The 18,829-nt window shown below is 47.4% G+C and overlaps 1 protein-coding gene across 1 annotated transcript in view; it reads left to right on the forward strand.

Moving 5' to 3' along the window:
* The first annotated feature begins 2,317 nt into the window (after positions 1–2,317).
* LOC128659673 (uncharacterized) overlaps positions 2,318–18,829 on the forward strand; it is a 78,947-nt gene continuing 62,435 nt past the window's right edge. Inside the window, exons 1-3 of the mRNA XM_053713243.1 lie at positions 2,318–3,277; positions 3,734–6,739; positions 6,826–6,888. Coding sequence (XP_053569218.1) covers positions 2,318–3,277; positions 3,734–6,739; positions 6,826–6,888 — 4,029 coding nt within the window. The remainder of the gene's footprint in view (positions 3,278–3,733; positions 6,740–6,825; positions 6,889–18,829) is intronic.

Genomic DNA, 18,829 nt, shown 5'->3' on the forward strand with positions numbered 1-18,829 from the left:
CCATACACATTAGTGCAGCAATAGGTCATTCAGATGTATCCCATACACATTAGTGTAGCAATAGGTCATTCAGATGTTTCCCATACACATTAGTGTAGCAATAGGTCATTCAGATGTTTCCCATACACATTAGTGCAGCAATAGGTCATTCAGATGTTTCCCATACACATTAGTGCAGCAATAGGTCATTCAGATGTATTCTATACACATTAGTGCAGCAATAGGTCATTCAGATGTTTCCCATACACATTAGTGCAGCAATAGGTAATTCAGATGTTTCCCATACACATTAGTGCAGCAATAGGTCATTCAGCTGTTTACCATACACATTAGTGCAGCAATAGGTCATTCAGATGTTTCCCATACACATTAGTGCAGCAATAGGTAATTCAGATGTATTCTTGTAAGGAAAGTGGGTGCAGTAATTGCTCATATGACACTTGCTTAAACTTGTGTTGCCTTTAAGAGAGTGTGAGCATAAGACACTTGCACTAACTGGTGTGACTTTGCCTTTAAGAGAGTGTGCCTTTAACAGAGTAAAAGACATTAATTAACTTCAAGTAGATGACACTGAATTTTGCTAAGTCATGCTACAAGTGGTAAACAACCGATGGATGCTGATGATAAGAAGTCAAAACCCAGACAGAACAAGGGTGTAACCTTGGCAGGGGTCACTTACTGACATTAAGGAACACCTTGGTATAGGGGCTAATGCCATGGTAATATTGTTAATTATTATTAAGTGCAATAGGCTAAGTAATATTAATTGCAATAGGCGAAGTAATAAAGCCATTATTGATGTTTAGCTATTAATTATATCTATGGAAAGATTGTTAAAACTATTATTGATGTATTTGACAAAAGTAACTGCATAAGACCACATAATTAATGTTAGGCAGAAAAACATGTTTGTTTAAAACTAGCTAGACTTGTTTTAGTGGTAATACAACATAAGATTGTTATCAGTCGTTGCGCAGGCAACTAAATGTAACTGAAAACTGTATAGATAGTTGTATCTAGAATTGTTTATATAAGCATTGCAATTGCATAGAGTGTTATAAGTATGAATAGTGGTTTGTGGTATTTTGTTTCCATGATTATGTTGCAGAATAAACCATCATTGTTATTATAAGATTGTGAAAACCTGTGTAATGTGTCAGTCATTTCCTTGCTGAAAAGTGATATATGATAACATCATATCCTGAAAAAAGAATCACATAACATTATTGGCGTAGTCGGTCGGCAGGATACATAATTGTTTATCACTTGAGCAAAGAAACTGACAGTTTTCTTACTGAATGTGCAGAGCTGATAGACGCAGCTCCGATCGAAAGTGAAACCCCTTTTGTAGATAAAAAAAAATAAGCCAGAAAAATATATAGCTGTATCTTGCACGGTCAGGAGTATAAATATATATGTTTCTGGATTAGTTAGAATTGAATTGTTAATTCCTCAAATGAGCCATGAAAGCTGTGTAAATAAACAGATATTTCATGGACATAGTCACAATTGTCACCTTGGAATGAAATTAATTGATATTGCACAGGTATATACATATTAACGTATATTGTTACTGTTACTGTGAATTTATTGATTGATGTCAGCAATAATTGAAGGTATTATGAAAATGTTTAGGAAGAAAGCACAAACGGTTACCCCTTCACGGCCTCAAAATATTGTGGCTTGGGAGGGGACCCCATATCAGGAATTAGCAGGGGAAGTCTTGTCTGGGACTGACCTCCCAGATAACGCTGAATTTTTTGACAACATAGAACCTTGTGAAGTGTTGAATAAATTACAGAATGTAAAAGTTAAGACAAATTCAGGCACAGAAAGGTTACATAAGAAATTATGGGTGTTATTACAGGCATACAGAAAGACACACGAGCAGTTAGAGGAAGCTGTAGAGCAGACGGTGTGCTTGCAGAGTCAGAATAAATTGTTATTGAAAAAGAGCCAGTGTTATGAAGATGTAGCTCAACAGGCTGTGGTTAAGGTAGCCAGGGCCAAAGTAAAGCGGAAGGGTGGTAGGTTGAGCAAAGGTAAGTTACAATCAGTATTACAAAGCGGTGCTAATTGGGACCCTGAGAGGTGGGACGGTAATATTTGGGATAGTAGTGATCCGGGAGAGGAGTGGGATGATAGGGACCCTCACAGGGTGACAGCTCACCCTGTTACACGGCGTAAGGTCTATCATGGGCCTGAGGGTGCAGAAAGAGTAGACACAGTAGAGGATTACACGCAGCAAGAGGTATTAGACATAATACGGCAGTATCAACAGAAACCGGGAGAGGACCTCCTAACTTGGCTCGTGCGGATGTACGATCAAGGAGGTCATAACGTGACATTAGATAGTCAGGATGCCATGAAATTCATACAGATCACTAGCGATCATGCCATACAACAGGTCCTGCGAATTGGACCTGGCCTGGCCGCTGATGGTATGTTGACGCAGGCATCATTGTTGGTTCAGTGTGCATACGGTGCCAGGGACAAATATCCCACAGAAGGGGATTGGCCCACTGAGGATAGGACATGGCATTCCATTAAGGAGGCCATCCAATTATTAAAGGAATTGGCTATGAAGCATGCGATATATAATGGACACCTGTATGCCCCATATCGCGAGCTACTAACCAATGCCATGAGAAACTATTTGATACGTGGGGCTCCCCGAGCATACAAGTCGGTAATCATGACGTTACTGATAAATCAGACAGGGAATCCCATTTATGAGGTAATGGATGCAATAAGACAAATAGGGGAGCTAGGGGAATGGGATGCCCCAGTAAAGCCTGATAAAGGCAGCGGGCCGCCCCCTCCTAGAGCCAATGCTCCTCCCCGACTGTCAAGGAAAGAGATGTTCACAGAACTCCTCAAAGCAGGGGTAAAGAAGGAACAAATAGATGGGATAGAAACTAAGGAAATGTGGAAGTTATATCAGCAGCATGTGGGCAAAAGGATAAATGTGCAAAAGGGAAAGTCCGGTGACCTCATAACAGGTACCGCAGTCGCCCCTTCTGCCCCCACGCTAGATGATATACAAAGGGCTACCACAGGGGAAAGCAAAGAGACCAGGGAGATACTGCAGCTGATATGTGATCAGTTGGAAAGTATAAAAAAGGATAGTAAAGAAGCAGCAAATAAGACCCGGTTATATCCTAGATTGCCTTTGCCTCTGGGATATGGTTACCAGGGAGGGATGAGAGAGAATCAGGTCCCCATGGCCCCGGATAACACCCCAGAGGCCCCAGGACCTGAGTTGGATGTGTTATCTGTGGGTGATCTGGAATAATTCTTCCAGAACCCATAGGAATCAGGTCAAACTCCCAGTATCAGGGCCGCCTATTTTGATCATCGCCCCCATGTGGAACTAGAGATCCACTGGAGCAAAAATAATGTACAATGTGAGCGGGCTTTGATTGATACGGGAGCGGAGGCCACACTGATACAGGGAAATCCGCGGGCATTCAAGGGGGAAAAGACAATAATTACCGGGCTGGGAGGGAAAACTATAGAGGCAACAAAAGCATGGGTAGATTTAAAGATAGGGCATCTTCCTAAACGGCGATGTTCTGTTTTAATCGTACCCATCCCAGAGTACATAATTGGCATTGATGTGCTAAAGGGAGAAACATTGCGGTTAGAGGATGGAATGTACAGCTTTGGGGTAAGGCCTTATGTGTCCATCAAAACCGTTACTGTAGGAAAATTGTTGATGCCCCCCATATAGGTCCCAGTGGCCTTGAAGAGGGTATACATTCGACAATACCGAATACCGGGAGGGCATAAAGAGATAGGTGACACTATCAAAGATCTAATAGCTGCAGGGGTGGTGAGACCTATCACCACATCTTGGAATAATCCCGTTTGGCCGGTCAAGAAAAGTGATGGGACCTGGCGTATGACTGTGGATTATAGGGAGTTAAATAGTAATACTCCCCCATTAACTGCAGCAGTACCAGATATGGTTACGCTGATAGAAAATATACAGCGTCACCCTGGAAATATGTATGCAGTCATTGACCTGACAAATGCCTTCTATACAATACCTATAGAGGAGCAGTGCCAAGAGCAATTCGCATACACCTGGCAGGGACGGCAATTCACGTTCACGCGCCTCCCAATGGGCTATGTCCATAGCCCCACGATCTGCCACAGGATTGTGGCAGAACACATGGAGGAAGTTACTCTGCCCCCCAACGTGCAGGTCACACATTATATAGATGATATAATGATACAGGGACCTGATGAGCAAGTAGTGCAACAAGTGTTAGAACAGGTGATAACCCACTTAAAGAAGAAGGGGTGGGAAATCAACCCTGACAAAATACAAGGGCCAGGAACCTCAGTACGATTCCTGGGTATACAGTGGACAAATGGCCATAGGGAAATAACCCCTAAAGCCAAGCAGAAAATAGTGGAATTCACATCCCCTAAAACCAAAAAGGAAGCCCAGCGCTTCATTGGGTTATTTGGCTTTTGGCGGCAGCATATACCCCACCTGAGCCAAATACTAGCCCCCATCTACAAGGTTACCAGGAAAAAGTATAGCTTTGAGTGGGGGTCTAAGGAGGAGTTGGCTTTTGAAACTGCAAAACAGGCCATCCAAATGGCGATGGATCTGTGGCCAGTAAAGGAAGGGCCAATAGATTTAAATGTGTCTGTCCACAAGGAACATGCTAATTGGAGCCTTTGGCAGAAACAAGGGAGAGGGAAAGTCCCCCTTGGTTTCTGGACTAGGAAATTGCCTGAGGCAGGTGACCGATACACGCCCTTTGAGCGCCAGTTATGTGCTTGCTACTGGGCTTTAGTAGAAACAGAGGAGCTAACGTTAGGGCATGATGTATTCTTGAGGCCTGAGATTCCCATAATGAACTGGGTAATGGGCAGTCCTAAGACCCATAAGATTGGACATGCTCAGGAATCAAGCATCATAAAATGGAAATGGTACATACAGAACAGGGCAAAGACAGGTCCCAAAGGGGTTGCCGCACTGCATGAAAAGGTTGCTGAGCAACCCCTCCAGGGGACAGCCCCCATTCAGGAGACACCAACAGAGGAGTCTCTAGTAAAATGGGGTGTGCCATATGATCAACTGTCAGAAGAACAGCAAGCCCATGCTTGGTTCACTGACGGATCAGCAAAATATGTGGGTTCACAGAGGAGTTGGAAAGCAGTAGCCTACAATCCTGTGACCAAACAGATGCTGGTGTCTACAGGGAAAAATGAAAGTAGCCAATACGCTGAGTTAGTTGCTGTCCATCAGGCCATAGCCTGTGAACAGGGCGAATGCCACGTATACACCGACTCATGGTCAGTGGCAAATGGGCTAGCCACCTGGCTCCCCACCTGGGAACGAAAAGACTACCAGATATACTCAAAGGAGGTGTGGGGGAAGCAGATATGGCAGGAACTCAGCAGATTGGTTAAGGAAAAGACAGTGACTATTTACCATGTAGATGCCCACACAAATCAGGATTCACTAGAACGGCTGTTCAATTCTATTGCAGATGAGGCAGCCAAAGTCTCCACTGTGGAAAGTGAGGATGTGGATGAGGAGGCTGACAATAAGGGTGTGGCCCAGTGGGCCCACCAAAAAAGTGGACACCTTGGAGAGAGAGCGACTCATAGGTGGGCATTGCAAAGGGGTATCAAGCTATCTATGGAAGTAATAAAAACAGAGATAGCAAATTGTCCTGTATGTCAGCATGTCAGGAAGCGACAGATTCCTGGCATGGTGCAAGGACATATCAAAAGAGGCAAGCTGCCGGGCCAGATCTGGCAGATAGATTTCATAGGACCTCTTCCCTCCAGCAAGGGCTGCCAGTACGTGTGCACGGCTGTGGACACGTACTCAGGCTACCTCATAGCCCACCCATGTAAGCAAGCAACTCAGATAAACACCATTAAGACCCTAGAGTTAATCACAAAATTCTATGGCACTCCATTGCAGATACAGAGTGATAATGGTACTCATTTTACAGGACACATGGTACAGGGATATAGTGCAGAAAGGTACATACAATGGATATACCATATACCCTATTATCCCCAAGCAGCAGGATTAATTGAGCGAATGAATGGTTTGCTAAAGCAGCAGTTAAAGAAGCTAGGGGATGGTACCTTGCAGAAGTGGAGGGACCATCTTGAGGAAGCAATTAATGTTTTAAATAACCGTCCTATTACAGATAGTGAGACCCCACTGTCTAGGATGATAAGCAGACAGGAGTACACCGAGTGTCGAGATCAACATGCTGTGGTAACGTGTTGGGAAACTAGCCCTGGGGGTTTAGCGCCAGATAAATTGCTCCCTCCTAGTGGCGGGATATACTTGACCATCCAGGACCAGGTAACAATATCCCCTGAGAGCTCCCAAACCATATCAACAGGGATAGGGGTCCAAATACCTGACAAACATGTGGGTTTCATAGTTCCAATGCCCTCTCTCATAGTCAGAGGTATTAGCATAGTGGAGAAAACTCTAGACCCTGGAAAGACTGAGGAAGTGAAGCTCACCCTCCTCAATCGAGGAAAGGAACAGGGAGACATGTCAGCATTAGAAGTAGTGGCAAAGCTTATAGTTACTCCTACCTGCAACAGTGAGATAGCGGAACAGGAAACTGCAGAAACTAGGGGAAGGGTGGGCATAGGGGCTAAGGTCTGGTTGAAACAAGAAAAGCCCCCCCCCGTGCCTGCAGAGGTGATAGCTAAGGGAGATGACAATGTGGTAATTGTGGTAAAGCAAGGGAGCAATGATTGGCTGCATGTGCCTGCGGGCAAGTGCTATTTACGGAATTAATTTGAAGTATGTTTCCTTCCTAGATTCTTGTTGGCATGGCTGCTATTGTAACCGGTGCTCTGTTGGGACTCCTTTTGGCCGCATGCGTAAGCCAAGCACTGATGAGCCAGAGGATGAAACGTGAGGTGTCCGGTGCCAGCTATCACACCTTCTATGAGGGAAGCATGACCGTTCCGTATTGCACAACATGGGCATCCTGCTCCATCCCATTTACCTTTGATGACGACGTAACCTGTTTGACCAAAAATGAATATGGAAGTTGGATGTTCCGTACCAAGCGGGAAAGGGTGGTATTTGAACTATCAGAAGAAGAGACAATTACCTGTGACATCCCTTCCTCCACTGTACATTGTGTAACTAAAGATTTTAGTTCTGCTGCAGTGACCAGGGAAGACTGTAAGGAGTCTAAGGAGGATGAGAGCTGGACAATTGTTTTACCGGCTGAGAACTTAATATTTGAATTGCAAGAAGGGGTTGGGTTAATTTGTGAAAATCCCAGTATGCCTTCCACTTCCCCAAAACTAACAGTGGGAATTCAGGAACGCATTTTAGGTTGTAAAACATCCATTGATACACAGGTTAGTGCTGTAATGTTAAACATATCATACACTGATGGGGAACCAGAGGGTCTGACATATGTGTGTAAATATACAGGAAAAGAGTCATCTGAACCTCTTTTAATGTATATCAGGAGACCTGTAATGGATGGGAAATTATTAAACAACCGACACAAGGGAAAGAGGGACCATGCACGGCGCCATCTAGGCTCCCTGCATGCCTCCTCATGGGAACTTGATAATACCTTTGTAAAAACTGCCAAAGATGTGTTTAATGTGACAAATTTTCAGGGACCATGTTGGGTATGTGGGTTTGTGCCTCACGGGCAGACTAGGGGTTACCCTTATCTAGGTGTACCTTTAACCATGAGTATGCTTGCCGATATGATTGGGAATAAGACTGTGTGGAATTTTACAGGTCTTAACACACCAGGTAGGGATGACTTGCTGGATAAGTTGCATCTAGCTAATAATGTGACTACAGGAGCTATTATGTTTCAAAATCTAGATGGGGAGATATATAGTACTAATAACCTAACCCAGCTACCTGACATGATAATGTTAATGTATAACATAGGACGGCTAGTTAAAAATAGGACAGGGGTATTCAACATTAAACTGAAATTCTATGACTTCTCATATTTGACATATGCCCATGAGAAATGGAAGACTAAGTTTGGTGAGCCCAGAGACCTTATTAAAGACCTGCTTTTAACATAACCACCACGCTTCCACCACCTATATTGCATAGAACACGAAGATACCTTGACCTGGACAAAATACACAATGGAGTTAAAATTAGTGAAGGTATGCGCCTGCTTGCAACATTTGTCCCTCATTATGGGGCTGCTACAGCCCTCACTAGATTAAATACGCTAGCTGATTTAGTGGATGAAGCTTTTAATGTAACTAGAGATGCAATAGAGCTCTTAGCATTAGAACAGGAACAAATTAGGATGGTGGCATTGCAGAATAGAATGGCTCTAGACTATCTCCTAGCTGCAGAAGGAGGAGTTTGCCAAAGAATCCACCAGCAATGCTGTGTGTACATAGAAGACAATACAGGTAAAATCAAACATGACCTACACAGACTAGAAGAAGTGCAAAAGCACATACGTGAGGTACATGATGATTCATTTAGCAAATGGCTTAAAGACTTTGACTGGACTTTTGGACTGGGGGGATGGCTTGGAAGCTTAGGCAAAACTATAGTTAAATGGCTATTAATAAGTCTGGCTTGCTTGTGTGGGATATTCATTATAGTAAAAATGTTTGGATGTTTCTGTAATACATTAGGTAGGATGTGTTTTAAACCAAAAGACAATATTACTTGAGTGTTTTAATTATTAAGGTATGTGTTTAGAAACAAGCAAGGTGTCACATGACCAAGGGGTGGAATGTAAGGAAAGTGGGTGCAGTAATTGCTCATATGACACTTGCTTAAACTTGTGTTGCCTTTAAGAGAGTGTGAGCATAAGACACTTGCACTAACTGGTGTGACTTTGCCTTTAAGAGAGTGTGCCTTTAACAGAGTAAAAGACATTAATTAACTTCAAGTAGATGATACTGAATTTTGCTAAGTCATGCTACAAGTGGTAAACAACCGATGGATGCTGATGATAAGAAAGAAAGTGCAGGGCAAAATAGCCCGGAGCGTAGCTAAGGGTTAAGGCCTGTAGGAGTGAGTGCTGCTGTGTGTGTGTATTAGTTACAATGTTGCATTTTGTTGGGAGGGGTCTACTAACCTTATAAGAAGGATGTACAGGGATTCTACTTCCTCTTTGTTCCTGTGGACTCCCAGAAGAATTTTCAGCTTAGCAGTTTGCAGCATTTTCCAATGGAAGGCGAATCTGGAGAATGGGAAGAAATGGAGTTAGAGGACGTGGAGTGGGTCGCACCATCCCCATCCGGAACTGTCACGGTGGGTCTGGGCCATGGGTCTGGGCTGTGTCTGCCTGTTTCTCCCTCAGGGGGGGGGGGTAGCCCACTGTTGTTCTCTTCTCCTGCACGGGAGAATTTAGGGGGGGATGGTGGCCCCGGTATAGCCTATCCGTCGTGTGAGACAGACTGTAGGCCCTCAGGGGAGATTGGGCCTGAGGGGAGAGTAGGAGCGCCCGGCGGGTCGGTGTTAGGGCCTAGGGGGTCCCAGGGGAGCTCCGGGTTCGGCTCCGGGGGTCCCGGCTTTGTAGCCGGGGGCTCCGGTGTCGGCCTTAGGCAGGGGCCTGTAGTGGCAGGGCCCTGCGAGGCCTTAGGAAGTGCGGGTACCTCGGGGGTGAGCGTCGTTGGCGCGGGTAGTGGGAGCAGTGCGGCCTTACCTGCGGCAGTGGTCCTCTCCGGGGAATCGTTGGCGGCGGCGGTGGCTCTCCTCCAGTCCTTGGCGTCGGTCCTCGCGGGTACGTCGTCGGGTCCGGCGGTACTTCAGGCCCCGGCTTTGGCCTACGGCGAGGTACAGGCCTCCGGTCCGTCGTCCCTCGTGGCTTCTAAGATGGCCGCCGCGTCGACTTCCGGCGGCGTTGCGCGCTCCCGCGTCACTTCCGGTGACGTCATTTCCGCTCGCGGCAGTCTCAATCTGGACAGCGAGCGGAGCGGATCGTTCCCCCCGGGCTCCGAAGGTAAGAAGGGAGCACCTCGGGGGGGGACACCCGCTCTTGGGGGCAAGAACGATGGGGCCCAGGAGGCAAGGGGGGCGCATGATAGGCCGGATAGAGGGGCAGAGGGGCTGAATCATGGGGCAACTGTGAGCGTGGCACCGGGGCAGCAGGGGCCTCCGGAGGGCGCTCCGGGGGCGGCACAACAGGGTGTGCGCACTAGAGCCGCAGTTGGACACAGTAATAAAGGGGGGGATGCCGACAGGGCACCCGCCTCGCGCTCGCGGCCTACGTTAGGAGGGGGAAAAGCTAAGGCGGCCCCCGCACGCGCTGCGGCCCAAAGTAAAGGAAAGGCCCCCGCGGCTAAGACCGCGAATAAGGGGGCCATCCTGGTGCACAACGCAAGGGGCGAGGCCGCAATAGCGGAGCCCCAGGGGCAAGGCCTGCAGGGTATCATGACGCCCAGCAGGACCTCACCGGCACGATCTGAGCAAATAGCCACAAGGGGGGCTGTCAAAAGGGGGCATGCTAGCATTAGCGTTGGCACTGGGGAAGGCTTAGAGAGCCCTGGGAGGGGACAGGCGAGACAGGCTAGGGGATCGAAGTCTCAGGGTCGGAGCAGGACCGTGAGATTTCAAGAGGATTCGACTAGCGGGTTGGCCACCAGTACGGATGATGATGTGAGTGTGGCATGCGGTGTGAGTGACAGTGACCGGGAGGGCTATTTAGAATTTGAGGAAAGGGGGGATAGGGAAGAGATGGCTGGTCCTTCCCGAGGTACTCCCCTCTTGGCTTCTATTTTGCAGGTACCCAGGACTTCCTCATCCAGCAGGGATATGGCGACTCAGAGTTCCGGAGCTCTCGTGCATAGAGGAGTCAGCAGTGCTTCTGGACAAGGCCAAGCCGCATCGGGCGCTTCCTCTGGTGAGATGCAACTTGGTTTACCTAGGGGGCGGTGTAATTCTTCCAGCTCTAGTGGGTCAGGGTCAGGGTCTGAGATAGATGGGTCCCTGGGTTTGCACACGAAAGGGCATAGGAGGATGTATAGAATGTTGAGGAAGATGAGTAAGGGCAATCACAGGGATGACGTTGCCAGTAGTGGGGCGCAGTCATCTCAACTCTTAGGGGTTGCTGGGGGGTCACCACAGGCGGTGAACAGAAAGGCAGCGGTACACGGGGATACTTATTCGTGCCAGGTACACAGTTTGCATGCACACCTTAAAACTAAAACTGTGAAACGTATCCAGGACGGTAAGTATGTTAATATGTTTGAGCTGTCTGCAGAGGCCTTTAAGTTTAAGGAGATGGCGGAGGATGGTACGGGCCCTAAGAAATTTAGGCGGCCTGATACCCTTGAGGAGTGGCATCGGTGCTTCCGGGTATACGCCACTTGCTACTTAGAGAGGTTTCCCGATCAGGGGACTGCACTCTTTAAGTACGTTGACACCATCGATGCAATACACAGAAAGTTTGCCGATGGTGCTTGGAGGGAGTATGATATGTTATACCGGAAAAAGAAAGTGGGCAACCCACTGCTTGATTTTGGTACGATGGATTTGCACCTCTGGGCGCATCTTGATGCGGAAAGGAGGGCGCAAGGAGGCGCCATAGCGACATCGCCCGGGGCTAGGCAGACTTTGCGCTTTCGACGGCGACAAGGGGGTGTATGCTGGCGATACCAGGACAAGGCGTGTGAGCGGGGCACTTCGTGCACGTTCAAGCACGTCTGCAAGTTTTGCAGCGGGCAGCACCCCGGGGCTGATTGCTCCAAAAAGCGAGACTCCCAAACTGATCGGTTTGGGAGCAAAGGAGGCGCTGGCGCTAAGGGCGGATTCACCACTTAGAGTCCAAGTCATTTGTAAATGGCTGCGTAGATACCCTGATAGGGCGGCTGCTCAGCTCCTGGATAGCGGGTTGCGTGAGGGCTTCGTGATCCCGGTAGTAGGCCGGGTGGGGGGAGCACGAGACAGGAAAAACCTGAAATCGGCTTCCCAATACCCTGAGGCAGTCAGGGAAAAACTGGGCAAAGAAGTGGCCTTGGGCAGGGTCGTAGGCCCCTTTAGGGACCGGCCGCTACCGGATTTAGTTGTCTCCCCACTAGGGGTGGTCCCCAAGAAGGAGACAGGTAAGTTCAGGCTTATACAACACCTCTCCTATCCGAAAGGGCGGTCGGTAAACGACGCTATACCAGAAGAATTGAGCTCGGTCCGTTACCAGTCGTTTGACGACGCGCTGGCTCTGGTTAAGGAACGGGGCCCGGGAGCATTAATGGCGAAACTAGACGTGGAATCCGCGTTTAGGCTACTTCCGATTCACCCATCATCCTTTGGGCTGATGGGGTGTTGGTTTGAAGGGGGTTACTATGTTGACCGTTGTCTGCCCATGGGCTGTTCGATATCCTGCGCGTACTTTGAGGCATTCAGCACTTTCCTGCACTGGGCGGTGGTCTCGGTGGCGGGGAGTGACAGAGTGGCGCACTACTTGGATGACTTTCTCCTGGTAGGGGCGGCCAACTCGCAAGAATGTGCCTCCTTAATGAAAGTCATGAGGTTCATGATGGCCAGGTTTGGGGTTCCTTTGGCAGAGGATAAGACGGAGGGGCCGTGCACGTGCTTGACGTTCCTTGGTATCGAGATCGATTCAGTGGCAGGTGAATGCAGGCTGCCTAAGGAAAAGGTCGCCAAGCTGTTGGCGGCGGTGCGGGCCATGGTGGCAATGCAGACGTGCTCGCTGCGGGAACTGCAATCGCTCCTTGGCCTCCTTAATTTTGCGGGGAGAGTGATCCCGTGGGGGAAGGTGTTTAGCAAGCGACTAGAGCGGTGTTTGGGCGGAGGTAGGGCTCCGGCATCGCGTATTCGCATCACGAGGGAACTCGTGGCGGATTTGCAGGTCTGGGAGAGGTTTCTCCAGGACTTTAACGGCATCTGCATGTGGCGAAGGGAGCCGATATCTAACCAAGCGCTACATCTGTTCACGGATGCTGCAGGAGCATCCGGGTATGGGGCTTACTTTGAAGGCGCTTGGAGTGCGGAGCCCTGGCCGACCGAATGGGCGACCAGAGGGCTTACACGCAACCTTTGTCTTCTGGAATTGTTTCCTATCCTGGTTGCGGTGGAATTGTGGGGTCACCTGTTTAGTAACAGGGCTGTGATTTTCTGGACGGATAATCTCAGCGTGGTGTTCGCGGTTAACAGGCTTTCTGCTTCATCGCCTGTGGTCGTACATTATTTGCGACACCTGGTGTTGAGATGTTTGCAACTGAACATTGACTTTAGGGCACGGCATGTGCCAGGGGTGCAGAATATAGTTGCGGATGCACTGTCGCGCTTCCAGTGGGGGGCATTTAGGGCTGCGGCGCCTGCCGCGGCTCCTAATGGTCTTTCTTGCCCTCTCTTTTTGTGGCAGATGGCGAAGGACTACAGCAATTGATCCCGGTGTTGCGGGCTTCGTTGGCGCCCAGCACATGGTCTGCATACGTGAGGTACTGGAGTGAATGGGTAGGTTTTTGCGACCTCCGTGAGTTCCCCTCTTGCGAGGGTGAACAAGGGTTTTTGTTGCGCTGGCTGGCGGAGCTGAGAGGTAAGCGAGCAACGAAGGGGGCGGTGGTAGCAAGACTATCGGCTGTGGCCTTTTTCTGCAGGCTATATGCCTTTAAGGACGAGTCGCGATCCTTTCTCGTTAAACAGCTGTTGAGGGGCTGGGGCCGTCTGGAAGTTCCACGACGAGACACAAGGGAGCCCATTACGGCAGAACGGCTAGTAAAATTATTGGACGTGTTGCCAGAGATATGTTCCTCACCTTTTGAGGCCCGCCTCTTTGGGGCGGCCTTTGGCTTAGCGTTTCACGGCGCATTAAGGGTGGGTGAGTTGGTACCGCGAGCCAGAACGGCGGCCACAGGGGGGGTCATGCACAGCCATGTTCGGCTGGTGGAGGACTCCGTGCTATTGTTCATTCCCAGGTCCAAAACGGACCAGGAGGGCCGGGGAGCCTGGCTTTCGCTGCCGGGGCAGCAGGGTGTTGCTTGTTGCCCGGTGCGGCTAGTGTCATCTTACCTGGGAGTACGGCCAGGAGGCTCCTCCAGGTTTTTGATACATGCTAATGGAGACCCACTGACCAGATACCAGTTTGGCAAGGTATTGGAGAAGGCAGCGCAAAAGGCTGGCCTAGACGGGTCTCGGATTGCCCCACACTCCTTTAGGGTGGGGGCAGCGACGACAGCAGCAGAGCTGGGTTGGTCCTCGGATCGGATCCGCTCATTGGGGCGGTGGAGGTCGCAGCGGTATAAATCTTACGTTAGGCCGCTGTATGTTTGAGATCGGGGATCAAGGGTCATGCATGCAAGAGTTGGGGGGCTTGCGGGGGTGATACCAGAAGGTTACGGGCCAAGGTTGTGGACCTGGTCTACTGCAAGCGGGCTAACTCTTGTTTCCTTTGTTTTCAGAAACACGTCCAGGTCCTGTACGGGTGTGGATCGTCGGCCATTCATATGTGCACTGGGCCGCAATTAGAGCTGCAGCCATGCCAGGAGGACAGCAGCTAGGAATTGAATCGTCCAGGGCTGTGTTACGTTGGCTAGGGCGCAGAGGCTTGTCTTGGTCAGATTTGCCTGCATTGCTCCAAACCGCAGCGAAAAGGTGGGAGAAACCTCACATTTTGATAATTCATGCTGGCGGCAATGATGTGGGGGCCATTCCCACATTGGATCTAATCCGGGCAATGCAGTCAGACCTGAGGCAGTTCAAACTCTGGTTTCCAGGTGTGAGAATCGGGTGGTCGAATGTGATCCCTAGGTTGAGATGGAGGCACATGGTGTGTCATAAGGCAGCGTTCCAGGTCAGGAAAAAGATCAATAGGGACCTGAGGAAGCAGGTAGTCGAACTCGAGGGTTTTGTGGTAGAGCACGGGAACATCTCGGCAGCCCATAAGGGTTTGTATAGGCAGGATGGGGTTCATTTAGAACCGGCAGGAGTAGATTTGTTCTTGCAGAACGTCAGGCAGGAGTTACTCCTAAGAGTATAGGGTGGCGGCAAGAGTCAGGACCATTATATGCAGGTCAGTCTCTTGTGGCGGGTGGTCAGGATCACAGCTGCAGATTGGAAGGAGGTTTGAGTAATGGCCATTGCGGTCAGGGTGACGTCACAGGCTTGGTATGCTTGGGCGTGCTCGGGCTGATTATTGTTAGGCCGGAAAACCCCTAATTATGAAAGCTGCGTGAGTATCTCCGCCTTGGGTCTGCAGCGGTGTCCCTTGGCCATTTTCTAGAAGGGGTTATTCATAGTTAGATGTAGGCCCCGATTGCCGCCACCCGTGGATAAGTTAACTGCCAGTTCCACGGCTGGTACCAATAAATGCGACCCACGGGTCTTTCACCCACAGAACTGTGTTGTGTTGTTATTTATTAGTTGTTAAGTTATATTAAGTGTTAAGTTAAGTTATAAGCAGACACTCAGGAGATGTAGGGCATTTAATCCCTTAAGAAAGTGCAGGGCAAAATAGCCCGGAGCGTAGCTAAGGGTTAAGGCCTGTAGGAGTGAGTGCTGCTGTGTGTGTGTATTAGTTACAATGTTGCATTTTGTTGGGAGGGGTCTACTAACCTTATAAGAAGGATGTACAGGGATTCTACTTCCTCTTTGTTCCTGTGGACTCCCAGAAGAATTTTCCCCACCCTCCCAGCCCTGTTATGCACTGTTGTTGAATTTGTTATGCACTGTTGTTTTGTCTTGTCATCCACATGGATGGATTTGTTATGCATTACGGATTGGCACTTGTAATGCATTATTGATTCGGTGATAGGCATTACTGATTGGCACTGGTAATGCTCTATTGATTCAGTCAAAGAAATAACAGGCGGCAATCGGTCTGTCATTAGGTCTCTAATTGAGACTAGGTGTCCGAGGCAGGAAGAGGGTTACTCGAACTACTTCCCTAAGACCAAGGACGGTAATTTTGAACTCCCCAGTTATTGACATGCTGTTCGTCAAGTCAAGGCTGGACCTACAGGTTTGGAGTTAATAATGCTTGCACCCTACTCTGGCGGGTGGTCAGGATCACAGCTGCAGATTGGAAGGAGGTTTGAGTAATGGCCATTGCGGTCAGGGTGACGTCACAGGCTTGGTATGCTTGGGCGTGCTCGGGCTGATTATTGTTAGGCCGGAAAACCCCTAATTATGAAAGCTGCGTGAGTATCTCCGCCTTGGGTCTGCAGCGGTGTCACTTGGCCATTTTCTAGAAGGGGTTATTCATAGTTAGATGTAGGCCCCGATTGCCGCCACCCGTGGATAAGTTAACTGCCAGTTCCACGGCTGGTACCAATAAATGCGACCCACGGGTCTTTCACCCACAGAACTGTGTTGTGTTGTTATTTATTAGTTGTTAAGTTATATTAAGTGTTAAGTTAAGTTATAAGCAGACACTCAGGAGATGTAGGGCATTTAATCCCTTAGTCAAAACCCAGACAGAACAAGGGTGTAACCTTGGCAGGGGTCACTTACTGACATTAAGGAACACCTTGGTATAGGGGCTAATGCCATGGTAATATTGTTAATTATTATTAAGTGCAATAGGCTAAGTAATATTAATTGCAATAGGCGAAGTAATAAAGCCATTATTGATGTTTAGCTATTAATTATATCTATGGAAAGATTGTTAAAACTATTATTGATGTATTTGACAAAAGTAACTGCATAAGACCACATAATTAATGTTAGGCAGAAAAACATGTTTGTTTGAAACTAAAGATGACGGCATTGCAGTTTAGGAATACGTCAGAGATAGTACCTGGGTATGCCCTGATAAGCTTGGTTGAGGCTAAAGACAGACTGGCCAGATGTCTTGGGCCAAGGCCAACCTCAGAGGGTGCGGTCTCAGGATCTGTGGAGTTGCGCCAAAACTGTTACACAAGTGAACAGTATAAAGAGGGGTACATCTGGGCAATCTGATCACTGTCTGATTGTGTCTGATTGATTGTCATGTCTGATGTCTGATGTCTGAGTCAGTCTGAGAGTCTGAGTATTTGTGGTGTGTGTATTTGAGTGTATCTTTTGGGACCCGTGGATGGACGCATCTTTGGTGTTGTTTTTCCCGCTGATCGCCTGCTTTTCTCCTGGTCCAAAGATTGCCCAGATGTCCCCTCCCATTGCGCCCCAGAAGCGGCAGGATAGGATGATGCAAACAGAGATCACGGTGATGTATTAATTTGTTTGTTTAAAACTAGCTAGACTTGTTTTAGTGGTAATACAACATAAGATTGTTATCAGTCGTTGCGCAGGCAACTAAATGTAACTGAAAACTGTATAGATAGTTGTAACTAGAATTGTTTATATAAGCATTGCAATTGCATAGAGTGTTATAAGTATGAATAGTGGTTTGTGGTATTTTGTTTCCATGATTATGTTGCAGAATAAACCATCATTGTTATTATAAGATTGTGAAAACCTGTGTAATGTGTCAGTCATTTCCTTGCTGAAAAGTGATATATATGATAACATCATATCCTGAAAAAAGAATCACATAACAATTCTATACACATTAGTGCAGCAATAGGTAATTCAGATGTATCCCATACACATTAGTGCAGCAATAGGTCATTCAGATGTTTCCCATAAACATTAGTGCAGCAATAGGTAATTCAGATGTATCCCATACACATTAGTACAGCAATAGGCAATTCAAATGTTCCCCATACACATTAGTGCAAACAATAGGTCATTCAGATGTTTCCCATACACATTAGTGCAGCAATAGGTCATTCAGATGTTTCCCATAAACATTAGTGCAGCAATAGGTCATTCAGATGTTTCCCATACACATTAGTGCAGCAATAGGTCATTCAGATGTATTCCACACACATTAGTGCAGCAATAGGTCATTCAGATGTTTCCCATACACATCAGTGCAGCAATAGCTAATTCAGATGTTTCCCATACACATTAGTGCAGCAATAGGTAATTCAGATGTTTCCCATACACATTAGTGCAGCAATAGGTCATTCAGATGTATTCTATACACATTAGTGCAGCAATAGGTCAGTCAGATGTATTCTATACACATTAGTGCAGCAATAGGTCATTCAGATGTTTCCCATACACATTAGTGTAGCAATAGGTAATTCAGATGTTTCCTATACACATTAGTGAAGCAATAGGTAATTCAGATGTTTCCCATACACATTAGTGTAGCAATAGGTAATTCAGATGTTTCCTATACACATTAGTGAAGCAATAGGTAATTCAGATGTTTCCCATACACATTAGTGAAGCAATAGGTAATTCAGATGTTTCCTATACACATTAGTGCAGCAGTAGGTAATTCAGATGTTTCCCATACACATTAGTGCAGCAATAGGTCATTCAGATGTATCCCATACACATTAGTGCAGCAATAGGTAATTCAGATGTTTCCTATACACATTAGTGCAGCAATAGGTAATTCAGATGTTTCCCATACACATTAGTGCAGCAATAGGTCATTCAGATGTATCCCATACACATTAGTGCAGCAATAGGTCATTCAGATGTTTCCCATACACATTAGTGCAGCAATAGGTAATTCAGATGTTTCCCATACATATTAGTGCAGCAATAGGTCATTCAGATGTTTCCCATACACATTAGTGCAGCAATAGGTCATTCAGATGTTTCCCATACACATTAGTGCAGCAATAGCTAATTCAGATGTTTACCATACACATTAGTGCAGCAATAGGTCATTCAGATGTTTCCCATACACATTAGTGCAGCAATAGCTAATTCAGATGTATTCTATACACATTAGTGCAGCAATAGGCCACTCAGATGTTTCCCATACACATTAGTGCAGCAAGAGGTAATTCAGATGTTCCCCATACACATTAGTGCAGCAATAGGTCACTCAGATGTTTCCCA

The sequence above is a fragment of the Bombina bombina genome, chromosome 5, assembly GCF_027579735.1.
Source record: "Bombina bombina isolate aBomBom1 chromosome 5, aBomBom1.pri, whole genome shotgun sequence".
NCBI classification, from domain to species: Eukaryota; Metazoa; Chordata; class Amphibia; order Anura; family Bombinatoridae; genus Bombina; species Bombina bombina.